We start from the raw sequence: 16,347 nt of genomic DNA, 5'->3' as shown, positions 1-16,347 counted from the left end.
GAGCACTTTTCCAGTGGTGCTAACCCTAATTCTCTGATGAAGAGGACCGTTATTACCCAAGTGCGGTCATTGAACTTTTCGCTGCACTGTATCCAGGTTTTGAGGGTTTGATTCGTGGTTTTGAGCAATTTGTGCCCCTTCCCTCTTGAACAGTGGATTTCCTCCTGCCCTGCAGCAACTCAGAAATTCCTCTTCCCTCCTCCGTCACAAAATTAACAGTGCAGTGACAAAATCCTTGGAGCCTGCTGGCTCAAGAATTGCACCATCCTTAATGTTTCCAAATAGGCTTCAGATGCAGAAAGCCTCAGAGCAGCTGCTTTAGCTGCAATGCATTTCCCCTATAAGTAGTGCAGGCTGGTCTTAAGTAGTGTAGATTAATATTAACTAGTTCCAGCCACTTATGGCATTGACCCCTGTTGAGATGTTCATCTAATAAACAGCGGAGGACACCGAAATTATGAAAATGAGCATGCAGTATGAAGTGATGCTGTATTCTACTGAACAGTCATGGGTTAACTTTGCATCATGATCTCCATGCCCATTTCCAGGGGCTATCAAATTTCACCCTCCCTGGGTATTTTCCAAGAAGATAGCAAGTTTAGTTCTGTATCAGGATCCAATTTGAATACTGCTCATGATTTATTTTCCTCTGATCAAAACCTGCAATTTTCCATTCTTTACTTAAGTCAATGCCTCTAGATCATAATCAGCCATTGCCACAGACAATGTCCATGATCATTATGATTTGTTTTATGCATAAATGGCAGGTGCTGAGAGCTGGAAGCAGTTCTGATTGAAGCACTCGGTTCTAAACTTAAACATAGCCCTTGGGCTTTTTCTGCTAACTCCACACCTGCTTGTGAGCTCAAGTTATTTTATCCCCCCCTCCGTGCACCAGGCAAAATCCAAAAGCAGCCAATAAAGTTAGCTCTCTGGAGATCACAGGTTAAGAGGGAGAAGATAAAAGACAGAAATAAGTGTGAGGTAAAACTTTACATTAAACCAAGAAATCCAAGAAAGACAAAGCATAGAACATAGAACATTACAGCACAGTACAGACCCTTCAGCCCACGAGGGTGTGCCGACACTATCCTGCTCTAAGATCTATCTAACCCTTCCCTCCCACGTAGCCCTCCATATCCTATCATTCATGTATCTATCTAAGAGTCTCTTAAATGTCCCTAATGTATCTGCCTCCACAACCTCTGCCGGCAGTACGTTCCACACACCCACCACTCTCTGTGTAAAAAAACTTACCCCTGACATCCCCCTTATATCTTCCTCCAATCACCTTAAAATTATGTCGCCTCGTGTTAGCCATTTTTGCCCAGCGATAACCAATAAAACAATCTTGTCCATTACCGGTTTGTTGCTGTGTTTTCTGAGCATTAAGAACACAAGAACAGGGAACAGGAAGGAGACAGCAAGTCTAGTCCTATATCGATCCAGACTGAACACTGCACATAATTTTTTTTCCTCTGATCAAAACTTGCAATCTTCCATTCCTTACTTAAGTCAATGCCTCTGGATTATAATCAGCCATTGCCACAGACAATGTTCATTTGTATTGGTGAAGAAATAATGGTCTAATGGAGTTTTCTGTTTTACTCGATCATGGCTGTTGGGATGGGAGAGCAGCCAATGACAATCACAAATATCTTGTATGTTAAACTTACTATTCCACAGCCAAAACACCAGATCAACCTCTTTTCACTGGGTGAGAAGGCTCAAGGTGGTCGTAGAGTGTTGAGTTTCAGCATTTTCATGCTAATGAGTTTATTGAGAGAAATGGTGGCAATGATGACATTGGCAAATTTAAGAGGAAGTTCTTAAAGATTTTGGAAAATAGAAGCAAGACAAAATCTACAACATAGAGTGTAGTTTCCTCCATGTTTTAACTATGGAATTGATTGGATGTTCCTAGGAAATTGTCCAGTGAGGCTATATGGGTGGAACTCAGAAATAAGGAGGGAGCAATCACTTTGATGGGATTGTACTATAGCACCCCCAGTGGGAATTCGAAGAGCAAATATGTAGGGAGATTGCAGACAGCTGTAAAAACAATAGGGTTGTAATAGTAGGGGATTTTAACTTCCCTAATATGGACTTGGATTGCTATAGCCTTAAGGGTAAAGGGATGGGGCAGAACTTGTTAAGTACGTCCAGGAAAGTTATCACAAGCAATATATAGATGGCCCTGCCAGAGAGGAGGTAACACTGGGCCTCCTATTGGGAAATGAGTCAGGGCAAGTAACTGAAGTGTCGGCGGGGGAGCACTTTGGGACCAGGACCATAACTCTTAGTTTTAAAATAATTAGGGAAAGGGATAGGACTGGTCCACAACTTACAGTCCGAAACCAGGGTACGGCCAATTTTGATGTCATTAGACGGGAACTTGCAAAGGTTGATCAAGAGAGGCAGGCAAAGGGACATCTGAAATGTGGGAGGCTTTTAAAAGTGAGATAGGGAGAACTCAAGGACAGCATGTTCCTTTTAAGAGTGAAAGGCAAGGCTGGCAGGATCAGGGAATCCTGTTCATGACAGATATTGAGGCTCTGGTCAGGAAAAAGGAGGTGGCGTATGTCAGGTGTAGGCAGCTGGGCTCAAGCAAATCCTTTGAGGAGGATAAGGGATGTAGGATTACACAAGAGGGAAATCAGGAAGGCAAAAAGAGCACATGAGATAGCTTTGGCAGATAAGGTAATGGAGAATCCTAAGAGATTCCGAAAATATATTAAGAGCAAAAGGGTCACTAAGGAGAGAATAGAGCCCCTTAAGGATCAAGGTAGTCATCTACGTGTGGATGACTACATTGTATGGATGAAGATGTATGGGCAAAGACTTAATTGAATACTTCCCATCTGTTTTTACCATGGAGAAGGTCATGGAAGCTAGAGAATTCAGGGAGGAGAACAGTTTTGTCTTGGAACATTACAAACAAGGAGGTGCTGGCAGTTTTAAAGCACATAAAGGTGGATAAATCCCTGGGGCCTGACCAAATGTACCCTAGGACATTGAGGGAAGGAAGGGAAAAAAATTGCTGAGGCCTGGCAGAGATATTCGCATCACTGTTAATGATAAGACTGGAGGGTGGCTAATGTTGTGCCTTTCTTTAAGAAGGGCTACATGGACAAGCCAGGGATCTACAGGCCATTGAGCCCAACAGCATTGGTGGGAATGTTACTGGAGGAAGTTCTGAAAGATAGGATCTACTTGCATTTGGAAAGGCAAGAAGTGATTAGGGATAGTCAAGCATGGGAAACTGTGTCTCACAAATTTGATTGAGTTTTTTGAAGAGGTGACCAAGGAGATTGATGAGGGCAGGGCAGTAGATGTTGTCTCCACGAACTTTAGTACGGCCTTTGACAAGGTCCCATATTGTAGGCTGATCCAGAAGGGGAGATCACATGGGATCCAGGGTGAGCTGGTCAATTGGATACAAAATTGGCTTGGTGGAAGGAGTCGGGGGTGGTAGTGGAGGGCTGTTTCTCAGATTGGAGGACTGTGACACACGGTATGCCATAGAGATTGGTACAGGGTCCACTACTATTCATCATCTATATTAACGATTTCAATGAGAATGTAGTTGACATGATTAGTAAGTTTGCAGATGACACCAAAATTGGTGGTATAGGGGACAGTGAAGACAGTTATCTAAGATTACAACAGATCCATATCAAGTGGGAAAATGGGCCAAGGAAAGGCAGATGAAATTTAACTTGAACAAGTGCAAAGTGTTGCATTTTGGGAAATTAAACCACGGCAGAACTTGCACAGTGAACGGCAGGGTTATGGAAAGTGTTATAGAACAGAGAAACCTGGGGATACAAGTACACAGTTCCTTGAAAGTGAGACAGGTAGACCAGATGGTGAAGGTGGCATATGGCATGCTTGCCTTCATCGGTCAGGGCATTAAGTTGGGATGTCATGTTACAACTATATAAGACGTTGCTGAGACCACACTTGGAGTATTATGTGCAGTTCTGGCTGCCTAGCTATAGAACGGATGTCAAAATTGTAAATGTGGTCTTAGAACTACTTCCCCTGTTCAAATTTTAAACGTTGCAATTCACTTCCACTGCCTCCTCTGGCTTCCTGTGTGAAAACTTACCCCTCTGACCTTCTTTAAATTTCTCCCCTCACTTTAAATCTGTGGCCTCGAAAAAAGATTCTGACTTTCTATTCCCCTCAATTTTATGAACATCATAAAAGGGTTCACCCTTCACCCTTCTAGATTCCAGTGAGAATAAACCCAGCCTATCCAATTTCTCCTCTTCTGTAACTATTGCCCTCCATTCCAGGCAACATCCTGGTGAATTTCTCCTGTGTTATCTCTAAGACTACCACATCATTCCTGTACTGCAGTGACCAGAGCTGTAAGACAATACTCTAAGTGCAATCTAACCAATGTTTTGTACTCTAACACTTCGTTTCAAAGCTTTATTATTTTGTATCAAATACTCTGTTAATCCAAATCACTAAATGGTACAACTGAAAGCAAATGACTTAAATACTTCTAGTTACATAAAGCAATTAATATTGGAGAATACTGGTTAACCATTCATCCTGGTTCTACCACAGCTCATATCTGACATTGGTGAATAATGTAGCAGATATCAAGTGGTGATTTGCTTACCATAAACAACAAATTTCATACAGAGATACACTGCTTAATCATGCACTGAACATCACTGATGGACATGAAACAGCATAACTGTTAATAGGAAAGCAGGGAGATACTGGCTTCATCTTCCTCCATACAAATGTTGCATGTCAAATTAATCTTTTGCTTCTTTGAGACCACAAAAGGAATGCACAATGAAGAGCAGAAAGCACAAAAGATGATGAGAAGAGAAAGGACAGAAGAAAAAAAGGGAAATACAGAGGAAATTCATATTAGTGTCCTATTTTTGTTATTTGACTGGCTTTTACAGTAATGTCACATATAAAGTTTCTGTTGGATGCGCTGTCATTCTGCACCAAGGGCTAATCCACTATATACTGAGTACTAGCACAACAGCTGTATCTGAGATGATACTCTGCTTTCTAACATGAAGTGGTGAGAACTTGGAGGTGATGGTGGTGAAGTGTGTGTGTGTGGGTGGGGGGGGGGGGGGGGGGGGAGAGGGGTGGCATCAGAATTTCACACTGCTTATTTACTTTCATCATAAGCTCCAAATTAGCACCATGCCAGGTAAATCAATAATTTTGAACACCAGGAAAGTACAGAGAAATTGCACCAATGACAGATGAAGCTACTGCTGGACAACTTCGTTAACAAAAGCCACAACAATCTTTGGAAAAAATTCAAGTTGCCCCTTGAGGAGCTGTGTACATAATTCATTAAAAAAACAAATTTAGTCTCATGTTTCTTACATTCAAGATTTTTAAGACCATGATCAGATGCAGCACTTGAGAAGAATATGTTTGTTTAAAATAATCACATTTTATAATGTGGGATAATACTGGCAATGATGTTGTCAGGCCAAGGTTTCAACATATGACAATTCCCTACCTTATTGATTTAGTACTCATTTAAAGAGCACAGATGTTGAATGGGCAGGTTTAAGCAGCTGTGCTGTAGATCAGATTTACAGTTGTCACACTGTCCCAATGTTTCCCTACAGCTTTTCAAAATACTTTGATGGTGAAGCCTCCTGTGGTGAGCTAAACATTCTTGTCAACTAAAGGTTACTACGTAAAGTTACATTCTGTAACTCATCTCACAATGACAACACCAAGTAGCCTAGCCACGGCAGATGCCATTGGCTTGTACAACCATTTTCTCTTCTATTAGTGATTGAGCAACAGGAGACTCTGAACTACTTGCACTGATCAATCATAGAACAAACTATACCAAGTGACAGCAACCTGGGATATTCATTAATTTCTCATTGAAATGCCAGCTGTTCCATCACCCCAAGGAGAAACCACCTGCTAACATAAGAGAAATGAGAATGTCCAACTCCTTGTTTAAATGGTGGAATGAATCAAATTGGGCAGTCAAAGTCAAGTGTGGTCAACCCCTATGGAGCTTGATAATCTGCGATCTTAAAGTCTTGCAACAAGGGGTTTATTTTTGTTTGAGTTAACAATAAGGTAATTACAGTAGACAGTCTGATAAGTGTGAAATGTTGTTTAGAATTTAATATTTGCTAATTGGAAGAGGTCAAATATCAAAGTTACTTGCTAAGTGGCAAAGCAGCCTTTATGAATTATGCACACTAGCTGGATAACGAATTTTGACACAAAAGTACCATGTCCCTGCTTGTTAATGTGCACTAAAAACAGACTCAATGCTGTGTGTTGGACTGTAGTGTGTGTTGGCAGATGCTTATTACTGGATATGAATAATTAATTTAAAATCAAATATATTTGAGTTCACGCCAGTAGCTGAGTCTTTCACTGGGGACATCATTGCACAAAAACTGTTTACTTTTGATGCTAATTGCATAGTCATTTCTTTCATGGTCAAGTGCACAGTAATAAAAAATCTTTTGGAGAGAGGAAAAAGCAAAAAACCTTTCCAGTGACTTTGCTGAAAACAGTTTTGACTTCCATCTATTAAGTACATAATCCCAATAAACATAGTTCCAATTTGGTGCCTCTTCATGATCAGAAGATTGTCTGCTAAAATTAGAACGTGCAACTCTGAGGTACAAGGTATCAGGTGATGTGGTATTAGGAATATGTGACAAATATCATGGATGTTCTAGGGAAATGTTAAATGAAATGCACAAAACTCAATTTATATAAAAAAAATCACAGAATCCCACGCAATAAAAACATGACCAGAAACAGTAACCTGCAACTTTGCAGACAGGATGAGAAATTAAGCTTGTTCTTTCTGGATTCAAGTAAACTACAAGGCTATCACATTTGAAGCTTCAAGATTCTTAAGTGGATTGACAAAGTTGACACGAATTAAATATTCAATAATTTGAAGCATTTCAATACTGAGAACGATGAATAATAAATAGCTGGTAAAGTGCACGGGATAATAGAATTGAAGTAGTCATGGAAACAAATGTTGATCAGTTCTAATGTCTCTGCACAGTGGACTGAGGAAAATGGCAAAATGACAGGTAATGAGGACATCAGTCAATCAGTCCGCTGTTTGTAAAATTTTGCACTACTTTTACCTTCTTTTACTTCACTCAACTTTGAAGGTAGGAAAAACAGTGAAATGGTCATTAGTAACTGCTAGCTGTCAATGGGGTTGGTGTAAATTGTCTCATTCAACAGTTCATGTACATAGAAGCTGGCAGTAGTGTCAATCCAAACCTGCAACTAGTCAAATACAATGGGCTGGTTTGGCTAGGTTTAAAATCCCAAATTACATTAAACAGACTAATAAATTCCTGCTGTACCAGTTAACTAAACAAAAACTAATCAAAAACAAAAATCTCAGGAGAAAAATGGAAGCAGAGGAACAAAGAAAGCTTTTCTAAGGATTCAACAGTAGCAATCTCAAATAATTCTATTTTATGTTTTGCCTGAGGACAGCCCAGGTGACTGTGCCCTGTAGCCATGCTCTGCACAAATGACATGTCTTCAGTTTTCAAAATCCATGCAGTGGCACCCTCCGTGCTCCTCACCCTAATTAATCTACACTTCTGTCAAACCTGTCACATGAACTGTTAATCACGGGTCCTTAGTAATATGACTTTAAAGCCCTAAAGACCAGTTTGGAGCAGACAGCTGCACAGCTGAAGACCCAGCAAAGGCCTCTCTCTCTTCACTGAGAGATTTGCCAATATTCCTTTAACAAACCCAGAGACCTGACTGACAGTTTCTATTTTCCCACAACTCAAATTTGTCAAGTACAAATTGTTTGTCAAATACAAATTGCTTGTCCTTCAATTGAGCACCTTCTCTTGAATCCTTTCTGTTCTGTGGACCTGCCCGACCCTCAGCAACATTTCCAAACTACCACTGGAATTTTAGAAGAATGTTTTAGTTAACTTAATTTTTTGGCAGGTTTCCCTCTCCCAGCCCTTGCAGTACATTATTTAATCCTCTGCACCTGCAAACGCTCCACAAACTGCTGACTGCCAAGAATCAACCGCATGATTTTGCTTCCATGACCACAGGGCCTGCAAATGGGAAAAAAAAAGAAAACAACAATTTTAGTTTTATTACAAATCATTTGAAAGCCCTTGGGTTTGATGAAATGATGAGAACTAATTTCACAAAGTGTGTGGCTGTTTCTGTGCTTTTCATGATGTAACACATGCAACTTCCCAAGAAAATGAGATATATTTTATCACACAGGCATCTTGAGAAAATAATTGAGGAGTACAAGTGTATCGATCAAGGGTCAAACGTAAAGATACAGGAGGTGCGGCCTTCAAACCTGCAACTTTTCCAGTGGAATCTTTCCAAATGCAATTTGTTTTGCAATATGCAGACATCTGTGACTCTTCAAAACATAATGGTACTCAGTGGCTGCTGTAACATTGTTAAAGCATTAATTTTGCCATCCTCCCACAAGTTACTTTTGAATAATAAGGGTTTCCCTAAGGTGATAATCATACTAAGTTTATGAGGAGATGCAAATAAAAAAGGTCAGGGTACATTGGAGTTTGTCTGAATCGATGAGAGGACTTGGACTGTTTGTGGTTAGTAAATTGGATGAAGCACTGGGATGTTTAAGAGGGGGTGAATTTTTGTGACAGGCAGGATGCAGTGGGTTTTGGTAAGCTCAATGATGCTGTTTTAGGAGAAGGTAAGAGAAGATAGGGCAAAGGTAAGTGGGGGAGGGTCGGTGTGAGATGAACAGGAGACACGGGGTGATAGGGAAGGACTTATGCCAACATTGATTCCGAAGTGCCAGCAAAGAGTTATTGGGCCAATAAGCAGCGGAACAGGAAAAGGATCAATAATAGAAATAAAGCCTGGGCAACTGTAAATTGGCAGGGAAACATGTAAAGACATCTTGCCTTAAGATTTGAAAGAACTTAGTTAGGTGAATGGAAGGCAGAAAGAAAAATACCAAGGTTAGAGAATCAGATGCAGCAGATCCTGGCCTGAGTATGGAACTCTACAGTAAGTGGGGAGAAGATGCATGGCCATGCAGGATGGTGAGGACAAGGACACCGCATTGCTTAGATTCAAATGGACATCACATTTATGCACCACTTACAGTGTTACGTTTCCAAGCAGGGGTTAGGAAGGTGACCGGCTCAATGTTCACAATTAACCCAGAGTACAGATAGAATCTAACAAATCCCTCTGACATTGAGCAGAAAAAAGTGTGGTGAACCTATGCTCAAAACGTAACATGAAATTGCAAAAACTATTACTGAACAGTTCAATGAAGAAATCTTAAGAGATATTTACTCTCATTTTCAAGAGGTGATATGCAAGTGTTAATGTGTTAATGACATTTCCTTGCTATCGCATATAGAAATTTAATGTGATGTGCCTCTTAATGAATTTACGTGATTGAACTGGTTGGCCTTATTATGTGAAATATACATTCACGTATACATTAAATTCTCTTTATGCTCAAGGGCAGAGTAAAAGAGAAACTTCCTCACCATATCTAAAAATAGGAGAAATATTACCTGGAAAAGAAACTACATCAACAGTATGAATCAATCTATTCTTCCTTTCCCAATAAGGTTTACAATGTGTCGCTTCATATTAAATGGAACACAAGAGAAATAACTTCACATAAAAATTGAACACATGTGTTTGCAAGAAAGCTTCTGCCAAACAAACCCTGAAGTGCATGTTGCCTGTGGACAACTACGATGTACATTGCTATTAATCCAGTCTGCCATTGCACACAGTAAGGCTGTAAGCATGGCTATAAATCAGGGCCAATGTCAGTATGGGTAATCACTATGCATGCATGCGGTATGATGAGATTGCTACATTTACAATGCCAATGTCAATGTCAATGCACCAGTACAATTATTTGTAATAAACATTTTGGATGAGCACCAAAAGGAAGGATTCTCACCAACTCCACTGCCATTGGTAAGAATATGTAAAGAGGCAGGTTGTCAGTCAGGTCTTGTGCTGATGACCGATAATAACTGAAACATCCTTCCACTTCGTGAAGTCAGAAAACTAACTGTGGGGTCACAGGCAAACTATCCTCAACAAGTGGAAAGGGTAACAAAAACGCTACGAGTACCAGGGTCATAGATTTGCACAGGACAGAAATGTGCCCATAAGTCCATGCTGACCTTTTTGCCCATCTATACTAATCTCATTTGCCTGAACTCCGTCTATATCCTTCTGTGTCTTGCCTATTTAAATACCTGTTTAAGTATCTGTTAAACATAGTGATTGTGTCCGATTCCACCACCTCCTCTAGCAGCATTCCAGATTTCAGCCACTCTCTACGTAAAAAAACTTTCCCCTCAAAACTTCTTTAAAAATCCCTCCTCTAACCTTAAAGCTATGCCTTCTTGTTTTTGATATCCTGAACATAGGAAATAAATTCTATCTAGGCCTATTACAACCTTATCTACCTCTATTTGATCACCTCTCAGCTTCCTTTACTCCAGGGAAAACAAACAGTAAACAGAGTCAGGATAAAATGGTCATTATTGGATAATAAACAAGAGGGATCCCACAGGGCACAGACCTGGGACTCAACCATTTATGATCTACACTGAAAGCTTGGATGAAGGTGCTGAGGGTATTGCAGCCAATTTGTTGACGACACAAAAGTAGGTGGGTTAGCAAGTTGTGGGGAGGACAGATCCTGCAAAGGCATATAGGTTGGTTAAGTGAGCAAGTAAGTAGTTGGGAAATGAAGTAGAAGGTGGGGAAATGTGATGTTGTCTACTTTAGAAGGAAGGAAAAATAAAAAAGCAAATTATAGAAAGGGAGTGACCTGCATTAGTGGATCGGAATCCTAGAACATGAAACACAAAAAGTTAGCGTGCAGGTAAGCAAGGAATTTGAAAAGTTAATGGAACGATGGTATTTATTGTAAGAGGTATGGAAGTAGTGAGGTTTTGATGCAATTTGATGAGACCATACCGACAGTACTATTCACATGCACACTTAAGGATGGACGTGTTTGCATTGGAGGCAGTGCAGAGCAGGCCTATACTCATTGGAGTATAGAATGAGAAGTGATCCTATTGAAAGATATAAAATTCTGAGGGGCAATTGAGAGGGTAGATGAGAGGTGTTTCCTTAATAGAGGTATCTTGAACAAAGGGTCATATTTTCAGAATAAGGCATTCCCCATTGCAGACAGAGATGAGGAAGAATGTCTTCTCTCAGAGAATCATGAATTCTCAATCCCAGAGACCAGTGGAGGCACAGTCATTAAATGTATTCAAGGTCAAATCTGTCAGACAGTAAAACTACATGGGGATCAAAGGGTATGGAGAGAAAACAAGGAAGTGGCATTTGGACCCAGATTGGGTCAGCCATGATCTGACTGAAATGTGCAGCAGGCTCAAGGGGCTGAATAACCTACTCCTGCTTCTGTTTCTAATGTTTTGTCCCCTTGCCAAAAGGGAGTCCTCTAGTACACTTTGAAGACTACGCTTTAAATCCAAACAGGTGTTTTAGGGGTTCCCCATTCCATAAACTATGCATAACATCATTACCCTGACTGGGTGCAGTACCACTTCAGCTTTGTGCCAAAAATAAGAAGTGTGCTTGCACCGAGGCCCACACTGAACTGAAGGAACAGCATGAAGTAATTAGGACTTTTTTTTTATATAAAGGGTGCTGCCTTTCCCATCACATGCAGTCTCCGAAAGATGATGTGCCAAATGCTATTTTCTGAGGCAGGCCGAGGCAGTGAGTCTACGTTATGTGTGCTCCATTAAGCGCCAGATTGAATAGAAGACTTTGTTTCCCCACTTCAAAGCTTCTTGTTACAGTCATTCCCGTCTCCTGCTCTTCCCTTATGAATAACAAATTACAAATAAATCCACTGTTGCTGAGCCTGGAAACCCATACAGCCAGGTGCCTGGTAGCCTTCCACTGCAGCTTTTCACTTTAACTTCTCCCTCGTTTTGCTTGAAGACATTACACCCATAAAAAATGGATGCCTTATTTCACAAAAGCTGGTTTGCATCTATGATGCCAGCAAATATGACAAAGGCCTGTTAAGCTAATTCTGTGAACACTCAAAGTGGAAGGGATCAAATCTAAGTCCACTGAAAGCTTCAATCTCTTTTTTATGGTCCAAACAACAATTAATTCTGAGATTGTCACTGTGATATCCACCAGAATAATTATACAAAGCAACTTTGTTGTTACAAGTAACATGAAGAAACTGGAGATTGCCCACTTTTGTTACCTCTGCTTTTTTTTAGTTAACTACCACATCACCGCAAGAGCTACACACTGGAAATGCTTCTCGTCCTTCTAGCCAAACCTGTATTTTTAAACTTCAACTTCATGCATTTTGCTTTAGGTACAAAAACTACAACTCCATTATGTAGTGAATATAATTAATGAGAGTGTCTCCACTTGGGGAAGTGCAACAACATAGGCCATCAGATAGTCACCATAACATCAAAATGAGAAGGAACCGCCTTCCACAGGGTGGAACCCACCATCGCAGGGTCTGGTTGAGGTGAATGGTCTTGATGCACTAATGAGGGAAAAGAATTCAGTAATATTGATCAACTGAGGTTTTTAAGCAGAATGAATGTCAGCATGGAATGGTTGGGTAAAATGGCCTGTCTCTATGCTGTATATTCTAAAGGAACAATCATTTTCAGTTCTTAAAGTTTGCTCTTGACAATGAGGGCAATGGCAGCAAGGTCACATTTACTGTGCATTGCCACTCACCTTAAGAAAGTGGCGATGAGTATTACGAAGAACGGGACTGTGCTCACCTTTTGCCAGTGGCTCTGTAGAGAACCACCGGTGGGCTCCTGCCCATGGGCTCAGCTCATCTCTGATTTCCACACCTGGGCAGTGAAACAGGGAAATCGGAGACAAGCTGGAAGTTCAAGTGCCGGCACAGCAATGAGCATCACTGACAATGATGAGGCAAAGGGCCAGACTCACCTCCCTTCTGGCCCTGCAGCCGTATGCCAGGGACGCCTGGTGAAACAGCACAACTCCACTCACCTGAATGGGGTCTTTGAGCTTGAGTAAAATGGTAAGTGGGTTATTTATTTTTCTTGAGTTTGCTTTAACTTAATAGAAAGAATGGTATTGACTAACAGCAAGGAATAAACACTCAGGAAATTAGTATCCAATTTACTTTGTGACTGGTAGAGAAAAAGAGTGCACCATGAGGGATGAACATGTTAGGTGGCCAAGGGCAGGGCTGTAGGGGTGGAGCGGATGGAGGATGGGGTTTTATTTGATAAAACCTCCAAGAGTATGCCCAGAGGTACTAACCTTGGCCATGTGAAAAAATTAATAATGGCTATCCGGCCACTAATGACAGGAGAGGCTTGCATGAGCATAAAGGGCAGGGAGGTGCTTAAAAAGAAAATTATAAAGGCTAAGAGGGGTCACGAGAATTCACTGGCAGATAGGGTTAAGGTATATTCAAAGGTGTTCTGTTAGTAAATTAAGAGCAAAATAATAAGCAGGGAAGAAGTAGGACCCATTAGGAAGTACAGGGGAAATCTGTGTGTGGAGCCAGAAGGCACGAGTGAGGTCCACTTTTCATTGGTACTCACAAAGGAAACAGTTGTTGTAGATGGAGAATTCAGTGAAGGGGTAGGTGAAAATCTAGTGCAAGTCTCCATAAAGATAGAGGAGGTACTCAATGCCCTGACGGGCTTAAAGGTGGATAAATCCCAAACACTGGATGAGATTTATGCCATGCTGCTATGGGAAGCAAGGGAAGAGATTGCTGAGGCTCTGGCTGACATTTTTAAATCTTTACTGGGTACAACTGAGGCACCAGATGACTGGAGGACAGCAAATATGGTCCCCTTTTCAAGAAAGGCAGCAGGGAAAAGTCTGATAACTATAGACCTGTGGGTCTAACATCAGTGGAGGGGAAAATACTGGAAGAAGTTCTGAGAGGATTAATGATCACCTAGAAAGGCAAGGATTAATCAGAAACAGACAACATGGGCTTTGTCAAGGGAAGATCCTGTCTGATCAACGTGATTGAATTTTTGAAGAGGTAACAAAGTATATCAATGAGAAAAGGACAGTAGATGTGATTTAATGGACTTTTGTAAAGCCTTTGACAGGGTCCCACATGGGAGATTGGTTCAAAAAGATCCAAGGCAAGTTGGCAAACTGGATCCAAAATTGGCATGGCAAATAGGAGACAGAGGATGATGACAGAGAGTTGTTTTTGTGATTGGACCCCTGTGACTAGTGATGTCCAACTAGGATCGGTGCTGGGACCCTTGCTGTTTGTAATATATGTGAATGACTTGGATGTGAATGTGGGAGGCAAGATCAGTAAGTTTGCGCGGATGACATAAAGATTGAGGGAGATGTTGAGATTGTGGAAGGTACTCTTAGGTTGCAGAGAGATATCAATGTGTTAATGAAATGGGCTGAAAAATAACAAATGAAGTTCATAGAACATTACAGCACAGTACAGGCCCTTTGGCCCACGATGTTGCACCGACATTTTATCCTGCTCTAATATCTATCTAACCCTTCCCTCCCACATAGCTCTCCATTTCTCCATCATTCATGTGGCTATCTAAGAGTCTCTTAAATGTCCCTAATGTATCTGCCCCCACAACCTCTGCCGGCAGTACCTTCCACACACGCACCAGTCTCTGTGTAAAAAAACTTACCCCTGACATCCCCCTTATAACTTCCTCCAATCACCTTAAAATTATGTTCCCTTGTGTTAGCTATTGTCGCCCTGGGAAAAAGTCTCTGACTGTCCACTCGATCTATGCCTCTTATCACCTTGTACAGCTCTATCAAGTCACCTCTCATCCTCCTTCTCTCCAAAGAGAAAATACCGGAGCTCACTCAACCTATCCTCATAAGACATGCTCTCCAATGCAGGCAGCATCCTGGTAAATCTCCTCTGCACTCTCTCTAAAGCTTCCACATCCTTCCAAAAATGAGGCGACCAGAAACTGAACACAAGTGTGGTCTAACCAGAGTTCTATAGAGCAATCCAGACAAATGTGAGATGGTGCATTTTGGGAACACAAATGAGGCTAGGATATACACCATGAATGGTAGGATCTGTGGGAGTACTGACGAACAGAGGGATCTTGGAGTACAAATCCACAGTTCCTTGAAGTTAGCAGCGCAAGTAGATGCCATGGTTTGGAAGACATCTGGGATACTAGCCTTTATTATTCGATAAATTAATACAAAAGTAGGGAGCTTATGCTCCAGTTTTACAAAACCCTGGTCAGTTGCAGTCTAGTCATAGATGTACTGGAAGGATATGGTAAGAGGAGATTCATAGAAAGTTGCCTGGGATGGAAAAGTTCAGTAATGAGGATAAGAGGGGACATGATTGAGGCATATAAAATTATGATGGGTATAGATAGGGTAGACTGCAGGAAACTTTTGGCTAGTTCAGAGGTTCGAGACTAGAGGATATAGGTTTAAGGTCGGAGAAAGTGAGTTACAGAGGATATGAGGGTGACCTTCTTCAGCCAGAGAGTGGCAAGTACCTGGAATGCACTGCCTGAGAGAGCGGTTGAAGCTGGGTCACTGGCAGCATTTAAGGAGTATCTAAATGAGCACTTAAATTTTTTAGGCATAGAGGACTGTGGATCAAGTGCTGGGAGATGGGATTAACGTGGAAGGATGCCCACTGGTCGTTGTTGGATAAGTTGGACCAAATGACCTGTTTCCATGCTGTTCAATTCTCGGATTCTACGAATCAAGTTGTTTTCATATTTCCCTTCCAGCTCAGTCCCAACTTGTCGATGTTTCTGGCTGCAGCACTTGTGCATTTGTGCTATAGTGCCGAGGCATATTGATTCACAATACAAAATTGTTAACCTACCTTCAGAAACTCCCACAGGGGAAACTGAACCAGAGCAAAGGGAATCTGAAACAGAAAAATAAACTGATCAGAGCAAATTCCTATAAAACAGAGCTGCAAGTGACCACTATTTAAGGCTTTCATTTTGGAAATGAAATCAAGCACTAAAAATATTAACCAATCTCCTGTACCATTGAATACATGGACAAAGATGAAATGTAGGTGAAGTAGAAGACGAGAGCAAAGTAGATCTTGATGATATAATTCAGAAGCCATTTTTCTACGGTATGTTCTCTACTTATTTTGATGCATTATTTTAATATGATATTATTTCTACAGCACCGTCTTTTGCAGTACAATCTTAGGAGGTGTTATGAGCAAAGCTGAGGTGTTACAATGCCACCATTAGCAGACAAGTCTGAATAAAATGCAACACTTGAGGACATTCATTAAAAATCTGGACG

General features: G+C 41.0%; 1 protein-coding gene across 1 annotated transcript in view; it reads right to left on the bottom strand.

Annotated features, from left to right (window-relative positions):
- Nucleotides 1-16,347, bottom strand: part of slc25a26 (solute carrier family 25 member 26) — a 189,511-nt gene that overhangs the window by 28,953 nt on the left and 144,211 nt on the right. Inside the window, exons 6-7 of the mRNA XM_052017929.1 lie at nt 15,905-15,949; nt 8,027-8,096 (exon numbers count right to left, since the gene is read on the bottom strand). Coding sequence (XP_051873889.1) covers nt 8,027-8,096; nt 15,905-15,949 — 115 coding nt within the window. The remainder of the gene's footprint in view (nt 1-8,026; nt 8,097-15,904; nt 15,950-16,347) is intronic.

This window comes from Pristis pectinata, chromosome 6 (genome assembly GCF_009764475.1).
Source record: "Pristis pectinata isolate sPriPec2 chromosome 6, sPriPec2.1.pri, whole genome shotgun sequence".
Classification (NCBI taxonomy): domain Eukaryota; kingdom Metazoa; phylum Chordata; class Chondrichthyes; order Rhinopristiformes; family Pristidae; genus Pristis; species Pristis pectinata.
The sequence above is the reverse complement of the archived record's forward strand: the minus strand, read 5'-3'. Positions and strand labels throughout refer to the sequence as shown.